General features: G+C 39.3%; 3 protein-coding genes across 6 annotated transcripts; 1 reads left to right on the forward strand and 2 right to left on the reverse strand.

The window, feature by feature from the left end:
* Positions 1 to 2,612: 2,612 nt before the first annotated feature.
* On the forward strand, positions 2,613 to 4,312 carry LOC111803788 (thaumatin-like protein 1). Of its 2 annotated transcripts, none has more exons than XM_023688333.2 (3): positions 2,613 to 3,020; positions 3,191 to 3,860; positions 3,964 to 4,312. In XM_023688333.2, the coding sequence occupies exons 1-3, from the start codon at positions 2,948 to 2,950 to the stop codon at positions 4,214 to 4,216; spliced, it is 996 nt and encodes a 331-aa protein (XP_023544101.2). In that variant the 5' UTR covers positions 2,613 to 2,947; the 3' UTR covers positions 4,217 to 4,312. The 2 variants fall into 2 exon arrangements, with proteins under 2 accessions (XP_023544101.2, XP_023544100.2); XM_023688332.2 differs by having other exon boundaries at positions 2,614 to 3,029.
* Positions 4,313 to 5,689: 1,377 nt separating this feature from the next.
* LOC111803785 (oligopeptide transporter 7) lies at positions 5,690 to 9,665 on the reverse strand. The gene is made up of 6 exons (XM_023688328.2): positions 9,004 to 9,665; positions 8,316 to 8,922; positions 7,500 to 8,069; positions 7,160 to 7,415; positions 6,882 to 7,064; positions 5,690 to 6,769 (listed from the first exon to the last, which is right to left on the reverse strand). Exons 1-6 carry the CDS (start codon positions 9,035 to 9,037, stop codon positions 6,155 to 6,157), a joined length of 2,265 nt encoding a protein of 754 aa, XP_023544096.1. The 5' UTR covers positions 9,038 to 9,665; the 3' UTR covers positions 5,690 to 6,154.
* Positions 9,666 to 9,812: 147 nt separating this feature from the next.
* Positions 9,813 to 13,677, reverse strand: LOC111803786 (S-adenosyl-L-methionine-dependent methyltransferases superfamily protein). Of its 3 annotated transcripts, none has more exons than XM_023688331.2 (9): positions 13,386 to 13,677; positions 13,161 to 13,305; positions 12,751 to 12,841; positions 11,721 to 11,918; positions 11,347 to 11,567; positions 11,087 to 11,218; positions 10,639 to 10,706; positions 10,442 to 10,503; positions 9,813 to 10,346 (listed from the first exon to the last, which is right to left on the reverse strand). In XM_023688331.2, the coding sequence occupies exons 1-9, from the start codon at positions 13,496 to 13,498 to the stop codon at positions 10,213 to 10,215; spliced, it is 1,164 nt and encodes a 387-aa protein (XP_023544099.1). In that variant the 5' UTR covers positions 13,499 to 13,677; the 3' UTR covers positions 9,813 to 10,212. The 3 variants fall into 3 exon arrangements, with proteins under 3 accessions (XP_023544099.1, XP_023544097.1, XP_023544098.1); XM_023688329.2 differs by having other exon boundaries at positions 11,347 to 11,585; XM_023688330.2 differs by having other exon boundaries at positions 11,347 to 11,570; positions 13,386 to 13,676.
* Between the last annotated feature and the right edge of the window lie 1,225 nt (positions 13,678 to 14,902).

A 14,902-nucleotide genomic window follows, 5' to 3' on the forward strand; every position in this document is an offset into this window, starting at 1 on the left:
TTGACGGTGGTGCGGTGGCAGAACGTGCATAGTGGGGTGGAGTCAGGTGTCTTTAGGCGTGCGATATGAGCCTTGTTGAGCACGGAATGTTGCGATGTTGCCTCCTAACTTGGGCTGACGATGGAGTAATATACTTGTTTATACTAATATATTTGATTTCTTATTCCATTTTGTAATATAGTAATGGAGTGAAATTTCCGAAATATTTCAAGATTTATTTATTTTTAAATTAGAAGATATCGGAATAGGGGCCGTCCACAACCCACAAATTGGACCATTTAATACAACAATATGTTAATGGGCCCAAAGGGTCAAACAAACGCACAGGCCCATAAAACGGGCTATAAAGTGGCCCATTTTAAGCCTGACGATTGGGCTTCTGTCTAGGCCCAATCGGATTAGTCAAACCAAAAGCTATAAATATTAGAAATTACGAAGGATCGATAGAGTAGCAAATTCAAATTTACGTCGAAGCTCTTACGGTTTCAAAAGGGGAGGAAATGTCAGCCAGAAAAAGAGACGCCATCAGCAAGAGCTCTCTCTGTAATAGCAACTAGCTCTCTCTGTAATAGCAACTAGCTCTGCCTTTTGCGTCGCCACGACACTGACATACCACACCAACATGGCGCTAAAACGCCTTTAACGCACGTGGCCGCCATGTGGAATGGCGCAGCCAGTTGAGGGTTCTTTGCGGCATTTTGTCGAACACCTACTGGACGCTTTTGGCTGGTGTCCCATTTTAAGGAAATTTGCTGAATTAAACGGATGAGGTATGGATTGTATTATTGTAGTGTAGGCGTTTTGATCTCCCGTTCTTTCTCATCTTGGATTTGAGTTGATATCACTGAAACTCACTTTTGGTATTGTTGTGAAGTTGGATAATTGCTGTAAATTGCAAGCACCAGCGGTAGAGAAGAAGCCAAGGATGAATTCCCCAAAAGCATAGCCCTCTTTTTTCGTTTCTGATTGTAAAAAATCTTATTCTAATTCGACTTTGGAAGAAAGTGAGGACAAAAGTGAAGAGCAATATAGGTGTCTGAATAAAGCGCCACCGCCGTACGTTGAATTGACCACAACGTTTCATGTTCCTTCCCCTTTCGCAAACCTCACCTTTCTCCGCCAGTGTTGTGGAAACTTTACACGCCAACGCCATGGATTTAGATAGAATAATGTTTAAGGAAGATTAAGAGACCAAGTGGGGAGCCCCGGCCCCTACCCTACCTTCCACACACGTTTTCACCTAGTGCGGTACTGTCGGCAATGCCCTTCAAAACCAAATGATAACGAATCCCTCGAGATAAGTAAGAACATACTTGATTTTAAACATACTTGAACATGTTAGATCTACACGACTCTCCACAATAGTATTATATTATGATGGATTTGTTTTGAACTTCTCGAAAATGCCTCACCCTAGTGGAGAGAGTATTCTTTGATTATAAATACATGTTCATTCCCTAAATTAGCCAGTATGGGACTTTTATCCAACACTTCTCCTCGAACAAAGTACGCCTCCCCTTAATTGAGGCTTGACTCATTTTTTTTTTTGGAGTTATTTATTCGACATTTGAGGATTCTATTGACATGGCTAAGTTTAGGGTATGACTCTGATACCATGTTAGATGAACACGACTCTCTACAATGGTATGATATTGTCCGCTTCGAGTATAAGCTCTCATGGTTTTACTTTGGGCTTCCCAAAAGACTTCATCGAGAAAGTACTCTTTGATTATAAATCCATGATCATTCCCTAAATTAGCTGATGTGGGACTTTCATCTATTAGGACATAACATCAAATCGGTGTGAGTAAATTAAAATAAGTGCAAATATTGCGTGAATTTTAAGTGTCGAAATATATATTATTAAAATTTTAAACATTTATATTAACACCATCCAAAATTATTAATTTTTTAAGAAATAAATTAGTAATTTAAAAACAAAATTAAATTTGAGAGTACTAGAAATTCTCTTGAAAGGGACGAATGGGTGAATCGAAGGCTTTAAAGGCCATTTAAAGAAAAATGATGGCATTGACGGCGGAAGCGGCGGTGATTAAAAAACGCCGGCCGGCTAATAATCCAGATGTCAGGTGGACACGTGGCACATTTCCCTATGTCTCCGGATAAATCTGTAGGCCCCACACACCAATATTATTTATTTATTGATTTCACATTCTATTAATTGAAAGTTTGCTAATTTACCGATTAATTACGATAAAATTATTCTAAGTTTTGTTTTTGTTTTTTTTTTTAATTGACTAGTTTTAATGATAATAATATAAAATAAAGTTTGATTAAATTATACTAATATGTCTCTAATTGTGTATAATTAAATTTAAGGTTTTGTTTAATAAAATAAAAAGAAAATTGATAAAATTGACAGCTGGCAATACAGGAATAACATCTGAATTTTGCTGTAAATTAACGAGGGAGTGCAAATTGGACCTCCCCGTAACTTTTCACTCTAAATTTAGAGTCGTTCTTTTTTATTATTTATTTTTTAAAAGTGAAAATGATTGGTCGGTGAGTGAGAGTGATGTCTGTGATGGGGAGATTGTGCTTTCCCCTTTAATCGATCACGTTTACAAGTATAAATAAGGAGCATCTCCATGTCCAAGGTTCTCTCACCGCACTCTCTCTCTCTCTTCCTTCTTCCCCTTCTTTTCCTACTTATTCCCTCTTTCACTCTCAATTTCTTAAAAACTTTTAAAAATTATAATTAATGTTTTATTTGCAGTAATCTCCGTTGTCTTCTCCGATATTCTTCCTCTCTCATCGCCGTGTCTCGCTCTAAAAGTTACTCTGTTTCCGCCATTGCTCTCTTTAACCTATCTTCTTCCACCTCATAACTTCAAACGCCTAATAATTGAAACCCCACTTCACAACGTTCATCTTTAACCATACCCATTGTTTCAATTCGCTTAGACCAGGAAATTTCAGTCAGTCGATGGGGCTGTTCAGCTCTTTCCACCATTCTTCTCCCTTCTTCTCCACCTTGATTGTGCTTCTTCTTGTCAAAGGTTTCAAAGGTAAATTTATTTTTATAGTTTCTTTTGTCGGTTTGAATTCTGGGTAATCGTTTGTTTTTCTTAATTTTAACGAATTTTGTTGAAATCTGTGGTAGGATTTGTTCAATCTGGTTGCTCTGTTTTTCTTCCCCTGTTTTTGATCTTCTTTCCTTGTTTTACAGAGGTCTCCGGCGCTACATTCACGTTCGTTAACAAGTGTGAATTCACTGTCTGGCCGGGAATTCTCGCCAGTGCTGGCAGCCCCAAACTGGAATCCACCGGTTTCGAGCTCGTACAGGGTACTTCTCGCTCTTTTCAAGCTCCGACCGCCTGGTCCGGTCGGTTCTGGGGCCGAACCAATTGCAATCTCGACGGCTCCGGCCGTATCATCTGCAACACTGGTGACTGTGGCTCCGGTGAGATTGAGTGTAATGGAGCTGGCGCCACCCCACCGGCCACGTTAGCCGAATTCACACTCGGTTCCGGGTCGCAGGATTTCTACGATGTCAGTCTCGTCGACGGCTATAATTTGCCGATGATAATTGAGGGAACTGGTGGGTCAGGCACGTGCTCGTCGACCGGCTGCATTACGGACCTGAATCAGCTCTGCCCGGCAGAGCTGAAGGCAGAGGGTGGCGGCGCGTGTAAAAGCGCCTGTGAGGCATTTGCCTCGCCGGAATACTGCTGCAGCGGCACGTATAACTCGCCGGCGACTTGCCAGCCGTCAGTATACTCAGAAATGTTCAAATCGGCGTGCCCCAGATCGTATAGCTACGCTTATGATGACGCCACAAGCACATTCACCTGCAATGGGGCTGATTACACCATCACATTTTGCCCTTCTCCCCCGAGGTACCCAACACATAAAAAATAATAATAATAACTTAATTTCAGTTAAATTATAAATTTATTTTCAAAGTTCATATGATATTGATATTTTATTTGAAAATGACAGTCAGAAATCTTCAAGGGATTCATGGCCAGTGATACCAGAGCCAACAACAGAGCAATCGGGATCAGAGCCAGAGACCAAGCCAGGATCAGAATCGGGATTAGGTTCACTACAAGGAGCAACATTAAGTAATTCTTGGCTTGCGGATATGGCCATAGGAGGCTCTTCTGTAGCTAGAAAACCAATCCTAGCATTTCAATTTGTGTCAAATTTGATATTCTTGGTCGTTCTATCTCTAGTTCTCCTTTTAAAATAAAATATAAAATGAAGATCAGAATTCATCGACCAAATCTCAACTATTGATGTAGGTACAGAATTTAAGGCCAAAAGAAGTTAGCTTTTGTATTTTTCATTTAGAGATGGTAGAAAATTAAAATAGAAAAAAAAGGCACTTTATTTGGCTTTAGGATTTGTTGAATTTAGATGATTCCCAAGCTTGAAAGGTTAATATTAAGTGGGAATTTGGAATATGGGAGCCTTAAAGTTAACACCTTTATGACAACACCATAATGGGTGATTTATTTATTTATTTATTTATGGGAAAGTTGGCCCACACAAAAATGGCCACAACTATGTTTTACAAACAAGTAATCAAACCAAAATTTTGAGGATTACACGTAAAAATATGTAAAAATATATTTTTCGTAGTTTATAATGAATTTCTAACATGACGAGGTTGCAACGCAACAAAACTAGTTGCAACTTGTAACACAAAAAAGAAGTCATCACAGTATTGTTGTAACGTAACAAAGAATCGTCCCAAGTTGCAACGAAAATAAAGAATTATAAAGGATGTTTTCATTGCAAATGGTACGACCAAGAAAAGATTAGTTTTGTGTATGGGTGATGAGTTAAAAAGAACGTAGAAAAAATGGAAGGGGGGGAAGCACATGGTGAGCAATTTAGGGTGGGAAAGGCCAAATGGTGTTTGGTTGATAAGACGGCTGAATGAAAGATTCTTTTCATCACTTTGGTATCTCTACTTTATACCTCAAATCCCACGCTCGATGCCCCCAACACTTCTTGTTTTTGCTTTTCTCTCCCAAATACATTAATTAATTTGATACGTTGTTCAACAAAACAAATCTATTTTTCCTTTTGATTATCACTAAATGCCCGATTTCACTATTTTGTTAAGGTACATTTGGGCTCGGGTGAAAATAGGTTGAGTTCAAGTTCACTAAGGGTGTACATAGTCTGGGTTGAGTTGGGTTAAAGGATTTTTTTGACCCAACCCAAAAAGGCTAATCCTACCTAACCCAACTCTACCAAAAATGTTAATCCAACCCAACTCAATCCTTATAGTTTAGATTGGGTTGGTCCGGATTTAGGGTTGAATGTACACCCCTAAAGTTCACTACTATTTGGACAATAACGAAAGTCACTAAACCAAGGGCAAGATGAGTCATAAGCCAAAATGCTCGTGGGCCCACCTCGATTGTGGCCGAGGTGAGCTTCTCACACCCATAGCTCGATACTAAGTTGGAAGAAAATAGGTAAACTCTCGAGATTCTAATTCAAAGAAGTAAAAAAAAGAGAAATCGTAAATCATACAACATCATACCATTATAGAAGAGGCGAGTCAAACTCTAATTCTCTATTACTCTCGCTACATCTCAAACCTGTTAAATCTTCCATGGTTCATTAAATTTACTGTTGATGCACATATGCAGATTAAGTGAGTCTTCTTTCTCAAGATTGTACATCAACAAAACTAAAAGACAAATAATTATCAAACGAAACCTTAATCATTTCAAACACGATATTCATCACAAATTGATACGATTTGTTTCAAGAGAAGACAGAGGAATTAAAGGATTGGAGGGTTAAAAGGGAGTAAAAAGAAGGAAGGATTCCTGAACAAGTTGTTGTGAGGAAGAAGCTGCAGAGGAAAAAAATAAAGAGCATAAAAACTAAAGCAAAGATGGAAAGGAACCTTTCTTTCTTTTCCTTTTTGAATGAAGATAAGAGATCAGGAGGAGAATTGGAGGCCGTCCCGTCCTTCCAGTGGGAACTCCAGCTTTTTGCTTTGCCTCTTAATCTGTTTTTACTGCCAAACTCCAAGACCAATCCAACATGTTCTTCCTTTTTCTCACTCATACAATGATAATACAATGATAAGAGGAAAATACCAACATTGGACGTACCTACATACTCCATTCAAACTCGCTGTATAATAGCAATAGCGCAGCAACTAATGGACAGGACAACCTTTAACGACAACCCCTGGGGCAGTAGGACAAGAAGCCAAAGGACATGCATCTGAATCCCCACCCCACCATCGAAGAGATACATGTTGCATTCCTAAACATATATACAGAAACACACCCATGAACGCCAATCCAGCATCCAAAGCTCCGGATAGCAAATAGTTATGGCGGCTCCACCACCCACGGTAATGCCTGTAAGCAACAAACCCAGAAGCAAATCCTATTACAATCCAGCTTGTGTAGTTAACTGCGGTGGCTGGAGGCATATTCACCACCGCGCCGAGGAGCACCGGCATGGTGATTAGCCTGATCCAATACTTGTCTGGGAAGGCCTTGTGTGCCAGCCAAACCAAGAATGGAGACACTGCTCCGGCTAAGAAAAACCAGTTTAGTGATCCATATTTGCCTTGATCCCCAAAGATCCTCCGAGGTCCAATGAGGCCCCATATGACCGAGGCGTCATAGAATACGTGGTCGCCGGGACATGTCCATGGACTGCCTACTGGAAGCATTGCTCTGTCGCATATGTTGGGGATTGTTGCCATAAGCCACCAGGCTGTTCCCAAATGTGTCACTGCCGATATCACCGATCCAACGACCTGATTAAAGGGCGAACAAGAAGACATGTTAACTCACCTCTCAACCCGAAAACTTAATAGCCTACCATAAATTTATTCTTTAACATAACGTTGTTGTCAGTCTGCTACTAACCTGTGCAGTAAACATTTCTTTGGGAGGAATTTTCATGTAATGACCAAGTTTGAAATCTTGAAGAAATGTAATCGCCTGCTTCATACTTATGTATCCATAAACTTTAAAGCACATATTAGCAACAGGGTAGCCAGGATACAAGTAACCGATAATGAATTCAGTGATTACGTTTAATGATGGGGCCTGTTGATCAACAGAATGGAAAGTTTAAACAACAATGCTATCAGCTGTGTAGCTTACAAATGCATAGCTATTTAGCAGATATTGTTAAATGATACCTGATTTGTCAAAGCAGCAATAACTCCAACCGGGAGAGTGAAAAACACGGCAAGACTGCATGCGAGCAGCACGCCCCACCATGGCAATTGGAGCTGGTTGTTGTAGTACTCGCATATAAAAATGGTGGCTGAAATGTTAACTACAAGGATGCTCATGAACCACCATTCGGGAACTTGATCATACTTTCTCATCAGCTTTGTATGCACATCCATTAGCTTCTCTTGCAAGGCTGACTTGCTTAATCGCCATATATCTCTGCTCATAACAACAACAAATCAGGGCGAATCGAAACCAAAACCATTCGAACATGATCAAACTCAAGTTTGAAGGATGCCCAACCTCCCATGGAAAAGTAAGACATGAACAACAGTGGCAGCAAGACAGGCAAAGTTGATACCATAGTAGAGAGCAAAGAAGGTACTAATCCGGAGCGGCCCTTCGCGGTTATAAGCATCGACATCAAGACGAAAGTTGGGGTCAATTATAGCAGAGATATTGTATTTTTGGCCAGCAGAGGTGAACAGCCCATCAGAAAAAATGGGGAATGTCTTAGCATCAAAGAGATCTAGCCAATATGCTAATGGAGTCACGAGGTAAGTGACAATGGCAAAACCAGCAGCAATGTTGGCAGTGGCAAACCATGGACTGGCAAGAGGGCTCCCAAGATAAGCTGATATGGTGGACCAATCGAAACCAAAGGCACCAATGCCTAAGCCTCGCAGCCCTGAACCGAGCTGCTGAGCTATTATGGATGTGGGAAACGCCCAACAGAGCCAGGACATTGAGGTCAACATGGGAAAGAGATAGCCAGGGAAGACGTAATAAGCAAAGCTGCAAGTGAAGGCAATGACAAAGAACTGATTTCTACTTAATTTCCCTTTTGGTCTCTCTTCTTTCTCGTGTAATGCCCTACAATTTTTAAAGACGATGATGAATGATTCGATTAAAACAAAAGTGAGCGATGGGTAATGTTAAATCACCATTAACAGAAACATGAATTGGGAGGCTTAATAGTATAATTAGCACAGCGAAAATGACATTACAATTATTCAAACATACACACATGTTCTAGCATTGTGTTTAATTACTGCAGGACATTATTGATAGGCTACCATTACATTCGATCAGGCATTCATAATCTTAAAACGGACTCACCTGAAGAGGGAGACTTGAACCAGATTTTGCGGCCACCACATGGCGGCCGGCTCGACCAAGTATCGACGGAAAATCCCGGCCCAGCCAAAACCGAGCACCTGCGTAGTCAATACAACAAGCAATGCCACAAAGAAGGTTAGTTCCTTCTTGTAGAAGATCTTGATTGCGCTGACGACATGAATCGCATAGACAGTGGAGGCGCCGGAGTTCGCGAAGATGGTGATGAGGACGTGCTCCTTCTGATTGAAGGGTCCTGGATTGAGAGTGAACTTCCATTTCTTCCCTTCAAAGAATACTCTGTTAGTTAGGGCAGAAGCCAGGAGATGGCCAATCGGAACCACCGCGATTTGGGCGGAAATTGAGGTCACTGAAAGAGGCTCTTTCCGATAGTAGAAGAACTGATTGAGGAAGGAGAGAAGCATACACGCGATTGTTCCCAATAACCACGTCCTGAAAGTGAACGTCGGAAGCGAGGTATCGTCAGTGACCGGAACTGTAAGGGCAACTTGCTCCACAGGGGAATTTTCGCCGGGAAATGGATCCTCCGGCGAGGGAGAATCCGAGGTTGACCCTGAAGCACACCATTGATCGACCTGATTTCCATGTACTGCACGCAACGACTAATAAGGTCAAATCAGACATTTAGAGAAAACTGACAGAAAGAGCAGGGACGAAGTGGAAGTCTTACTCAGAGGATCCAAAATTTCATGATTATCGGCCATCTTACTCACCGCATTTAGAGACCGACAGCCACGCCTCTACAAATCCGGAAACATTGTCCGAAAAAACAGGCTGGTTCAATGAAAGCTCGAGGTGCTCTTCTAGCAACAAAATGGATTGTGTTTCGATGTGGATGCGTTGACCAAACGAGATTGAATTAGAGAGCAATAACAGAGTTCTGGTTTCTGGCGATCATAGAGGGTTTAGTGCTCTGGTTTTGAACAGAACAAGAACTCCCAATGGTTAATGTCACCGGCGACCGAGGAAATGGCTTGAAGGCGTTTCCCTCCGGTGATGTCCCTCTGTCCCAACACCGACGGCGGAATTGGTCGTTTTATAGTTTGAAACGAGAAGGGGGGCCCGCAAAGCCTCCAAACGAACATTTCCAGTTTTTTGGTTAGAATTCAGAGAACGAAAGAGAGAAAATTTTATCATTTTTTTTATTCCTATAATCGAAGTCATAATTATATAATAAATTTATAATCGAAACAATTTATTATTGTCATTGTCTACAAAAATAATTAGTGGAAGAGAATGTATAGAAAATTACCTTTTCAAGAGAATTTATTGTTATTATTTTCCTTTATGAATATACTACCTTTTAAATATTCTTTGCTTTGTTTGTGGAGAAGTGTAAAAAATAACAAAACAAAAAAAAAAAAAAAAAATCCAGATTTTTAATTTTTCAAACTAATTTTCATATAAAATTTTGATATTTTAAATTTAAAATGAGAAAATATAGGATCATCAAATATATTAAAAAGAACAGGAAACAAGAAAACAATTAACAAAAATATAAATAGTTCTGAGCAATAGTTGAATACAAATGGCTTCATATCTCCTCCAGTGGTTAACATTATAAAGTAAAATTTCAAAAGAGGGGTGCAGTGTAACAAAACATCAACAAGACTATTGCATACTTCTTCCGTTCAATATTTGACACGTTCTTAATTCTATGTCAAACAATGAACCGAAGTCGAAAATTTTCCCTTAACCCGGGTTTTGTCCCTGGCACAAACTTCAGATCGACTTTTGCCCATTTCTGTTACTTAATGAATGATCGAGTGTAAATACCTTTTTCACATCTGAAGCACAGCACACTGTACAGCAGAGTTGATTACATTATCACAGTCTCCAATTACGCCAAAACGAGATGTGGCCACGTGATTCTCGCTTTTTATTCAGCCAACTTCAAGAACTTCGCTACAAAAAGCCCACTTGTCTGTGATGCCCATGGATCAAAACGTAGGGTCTTTGGTATTCGTCCACTCTTGCACGGCCAATTTCTGGCCGCTTCTATCTCCTGCAACTCTGTTAAGGATCAGAAAGAGAATAATGGTCAGTCTTAATGCCTGTTTGGAATCAATTTTCAAGGGATTTTTAGAACTTGGAAAGTCAAACCTTACCTGCGGAAGCATTATCCTTGAGAAACTGTTCCACAACATCCTCATTCTGTGCTACTGTAAGACTAATCAAGAGAAAGGATAGCGCTTAAATTATTTGGCACGCATGGGCATGTGTGTGTGTGTGTGTTTTCTTTTTTAAATTGTTTTTGTGTAGTTGGAGTTTCAAAGCCTAAAAAAGTGCAGCCAAAAGAAAGAACCTGCAAGTGCTGTAGACAAGTATCCCGCCAGACTTTAGCAACCGAAAACCATTGGTAAGGAGTCTCAACTGCAACAGAAAATAGACCAACATATCATTCAAGATATTTTTACAGTTGAGGATTCTTTTTACAGAAAAAAATGACATTCTAAAGTTCCGAGTGCAAGAGGGAAATTTGAATTGTTTCTAAAGTTCTGTTTTTTGAAGTTCTAGATTTAATAAGACCGAAGTATCATCAACTACTTGCCAGTAATAAGACCATGTAATAATCTTTTATCCATCTACAGCAATTTTCATTTCTAATGCATGGACATCTAGCTATAACCCCTATGTCCTTTGAAGATTGAGTAAAAGATTTGGAACAATCTAAAGAACATGCAGAAAACACATTTTCTTATAAAAAAAAAATTACAACAGTTTACGCGAATAATCTGATTAATTTTGAGTACCTGAAGTACAGTCAAATTATCTGTTCGCTCAGCGTCCAATACTCTGCGCTGAAGAGATGTCCAACCCCAACTTTCAAATTTCTGTATATGCTTTATAGAGCCATCATGAGTGCATTCAGCATCCACTAAGACCTAAATAAATGTCAAACATCATCAATCCAGAAATTCACTGAGCAATACTTTAAGCACAAGAATGACAGTTCTTCAAGAAAAGAAAGGGGAGAAATGGGGAGACAGGCAATAAACAGAAAGCAGCTCACCCTATCATACCCATAGCTCAATAACTCACTTTCCGAAGGACTTCGGTATATCTCACTCTTAGTGAACCCAACCACGCCAGATTTCAGCCCATAAAAGATAAGTTCTGGTTCCTGACACCTCTGGACTAACTCTGCAGCAGCGTTTTGTTTTGCTATGGCCGCTTTCTTCCTTTCCTTCCAAGATTTTCTGGACGTCCACTCCTTCAATCTGTCAACACTATCTTCTAATGTAGATTCATCTATATGAGACTAAACAGATCATAACTAATTAAAGAAACAGAAAGACGACTAGATGAGCAAATAAAATCAACAGCTTAGTTGCTCGTTGCAATTTAATAATAATGATAAGGGTATTTAGATCAACAAATGGTTACCTGATCTAGACTCTGAAGTAACATTCACGGGAATGAGAGAAAATGTTGCTCCATCAGCAACAAAAAGTCGACAAATATCACCAAGAGCATATTTTTGCAGCATTGTTCTACAAGCAGCTAAACGATGCTGAGATACATCTACTCCAGTCACAGAACCCAAACCATCAAGAAGGTCTACGATCATGCAAAGTTTGGCCCCTGAATATAATGTCATGTGTTAGAACTAGGTGACTGACTGATTGGTTGTTCAAAGATCTGATATATGATAAGCTGCACCATATTATTGTTCACTACAAAAGCATGTTACATTCAATAAACGTCTAACAGTGTGATAAAAAGACATATCAACTATATTCATTCAGGTAATTAGAACCAATAAACCCACTTGATTCACTCTATTCCAACTCCTGAGAGTTAAGACATCCACTTCAACCAAATTTTTCATGAATTAAACTGTTTTTTATCACCAAAAAAATATTTATATAAATGGCCAGAAATCCTTTTCCTTTATCTTTATTTATTTTTAAAATTTGAAGCTTCTAGACTAGGCATCTCTTGACGCCTTCCAAGCTCGACATGATTCCAAAATTCAACAGAGTCTAAACTGAGTAAATGAAGGTCTCTTGTTTTAGCCTAAACTTTTTGCTGATTGAGAGGATCAAATGTCCTAGCCAAGAACTTTTACATTATTGAGGCTCATGCTCGTCATTAATCCAACTTGAAACTATGACAATCATACGTTGCATAGAAGTGAATGTGATTAAATTTACCGCAGGTATGTAGAGTTAAAACAGGTCATGACTTAGTTCTCAACATTGTGGGAAAGAGAAAGCTTTACCTTATATCCATATCCATCCTAAAAACATTAAATTCTTGGTGACTTAACACTTTACATTATTGTTATTATCCTCCTTAGAAAAATCTAACAATGACGTTGGCAGAAATTTGAAAGTTTTACTTCACTTTGATTCAGATTTTGAACACACTCACGTATATAACTTGTATGGAAAAAGCCAGAAAGGAGCATTACCTGGAGCGGCACAAAGATCAAGGACATGATTTCCCGGTGAAACGTCTAAGGCAGTAACAGCAGCACCGGAAGCTGCATCTATTCCATATATCTGAATGAATAAACAAATGGTGAATAGAAAGAAATATCAAATGTAGAGTACAAATTGAACATTCAGAATTCAATAGACAACATAACCACATTACACATATGTTAAGCGGCAATATTAATTCATATAGTTAGTTGCTCATCCGTTCCTATGTACAGAATTTTAAAAACATATTCAAAAAGGAGGACTGCTATAAGCAATGATTTCCGCCATGTTGCATAGGGTTGTTCGTAAACATGAAATTACAACTAAAAATTTCACAAAGTCACGAATTACTAAGGACAGATATCCTATTCCCAAAACTGATGCAGAAGTTCCTCACCTTTCCTGTCTTGTAAGCTTGGGAACCAGCAATTTGCACATCGGGCGGAAGGGAATAGAATCCAGGCAGCCAATTGACTTTCTCAAGCTTGCACTTGATCTCGGCCTCTATCTCCTCCACATCGGCTTCATAGCCAGGCTTCAACCTTGCCATTGAGACAACTTAAACAAAATGGATAACCAGAAACATAAACCACCAATTCGAATTATCTGAGCATAAAAGTACCTGACATAACGAGGGGTTGAATCAGTAGCAGCGTAAATGGAAGGGTCCAGATCATTTTCCTTCAGAAAATCAAGAAACGCCGCAGGCAACGGCGAAGTAGAAGGTTCCTCCATAGATTCGGCCAATAAGCCAAAGCCGAAATCAAAGGAAGAAAGAAAGTGTGGAGGATTTGAATCCTTGAAGTAGGGTTTAGAATGGTCGCGGCGATTCGTAGAACTGGGAGTGTGTGTTTTGAAACCGCGGTTATGGGGCGCGATTTTTTGCTACTTTTTTGTCCCGAGAAAACCCGCCTGGTTCCTTTATTGTCTAATGTCCATATTGGACGATGAAATCCTAATTTAGGAAGGGATCTTGGTTAGAATTAGATGTTTTGGGAAGTCCAAACTAGAGATACTCCTGCTTATCTTCAAGGTAGATAATATCATATCATTGTGGAGAGTCATGTTCATCTAACGTGGTATCATAGATATACTCTAAACTTAGTTGTGCCAATAGATTGGTAAATTCTCAAATGTCGAACAAATGACTCCAGAAGAATAAGAAGTCAAGGCTCGATTAAGGGAAGGCCTACTTTGTTCGATGAGAGGTGTTAGATGATGAAAGTCCCACATTGGCCAATTTAAGGAATGATCATTGTTTATAATCAAGGAATATTATCCTCATTGTAATGAGGCCTTTTGGGAAGCCCAAAGCAAAGTCACGAGAGCTTATACTCAAAGTGAACAGTATCATACCATTGTGGTCGTGTTCATCTAACAGTCCAATTCTTAACGTATCTCTAGTGCGAGGTATTGGAGAGAATAACGAATCATCTCTTACAAGTGTGGAAATATCTCCTCAATAGACATGTTTTAAATGGTAACCAAAGACGTAACGGGTCAAAAGAGACAACAGATGCTACCAATGGGATTGAGAAAACATCAAGGTATACTAGTGAGAATATTGAGAAAACATCAAAGTATACTAGACTCCAAAAGGGTGAATTGTAAGATCTCACATCGGTTCGAGGATAATAAAATATTTCCTGTGAGGGTATGGAAACATCTCTAACGGATGCGTTTTTAAATTGCCAACAACGATAAGCAAGGAGTCAAAGAAATTTGTTAAATTTATAGTGGAAATAGCAAAATAGCAACCGACTAAATTTAATATTTATTCGTTTGATTTCATACTTGGCAAAATTAATTTATCCTCACACGTAATCCTTCAATCAACCTAACTAATTAATTGATCGCTTTCATGGCCACGTAAGCAAAACACATGATCAAAAGCGGATAAATTAGCTGATTACGTTAATCCAAAAAATTAAATTATCAACAAATTAAAAAAACAAATCCCGCCACGTCATTTCCCATTACCAACGCAACGGCCCAATGCCATGCTTTTTCCATTGAGGAAGTGGAGTCACCTCCATCCCAACGCCATTCCCACTTACTTTTCCAGCATATGTGGCAAAAAAAAAAAACGACATGTCGTCCCAATGGATTGAATCCGATTCAATTTCCGGGTTCAATTCA

This window comes from Cucurbita pepo, chromosome 10, assembly GCF_057944985.1.
Source record: "Cucurbita pepo subsp. pepo isolate OVF chromosome 10, ASM5794498v1, whole genome shotgun sequence".
Taxonomy (NCBI): domain Eukaryota; kingdom Viridiplantae; phylum Streptophyta; class Magnoliopsida; order Cucurbitales; family Cucurbitaceae; genus Cucurbita; species Cucurbita pepo.

Excerpts from the sequence above, each read along its gene's own strand:
- LOC111803786 (XM_023688329.2), bottom strand. The coding sequence starts at position 13,498 with ATGGAGGAACCTTCTACTTCGCCGTTGCCTGCGGCGTTTCTTGATTTT. Across the intron at positions 13,306-13,385 it reads TCAACCCCTCGTTATGTCAG|GTTGAAGCCTGGCTATGAAG; the intron begins GTACTTTTATGC and ends CTCAATGGCAAG. Across the intron at positions 12,842-13,160 it reads AAGCTTACAAGACAGGAAAG|ATATATGGAATAGATGCAGC; the intron begins GTGAGGAACTTC and ends TTATTCATTCAG.
- LOC111803785 (XM_023688328.2), bottom strand. The coding sequence starts at position 9,037 with ATGGCCGATAATCATGAAATTTTGGATCCTCTGA. Across the intron at positions 7,416-7,499 it reads GTCTTACTTTTCCATGGGAG|AGATATATGGCGATTAAGCA; the intron begins GTTGGGCATCCT and ends TGTTATGAGCAG. Across the intron at positions 7,065-7,159 it reads TTGCTGCTTTGACAAATCAG|GCCCCATCATTAAACGTAAT; the intron begins GTATCATTTAAC and ends GTTGATCAACAG.
- LOC111803788 (XM_023688332.2), top strand. The coding sequence starts at position 2,948 with ATGGGGCTGTTCAGCTCTTTCCACCATTCTTCTCCCTTCTTCTCCACC. Across the intron at positions 3,030-3,190 it reads TCTTGTCAAAGGTTTCAAAG|AGGTCTCCGGCGCTACATTC; the intron begins GTAAATTTATTT and ends CTTGTTTTACAG. Across the intron at positions 3,861-3,963 it reads TTTTGCCCTTCTCCCCCGAG|TCAGAAATCTTCAAGGGATT; the intron begins GTACCCAACACA and ends TGAAAATGACAG.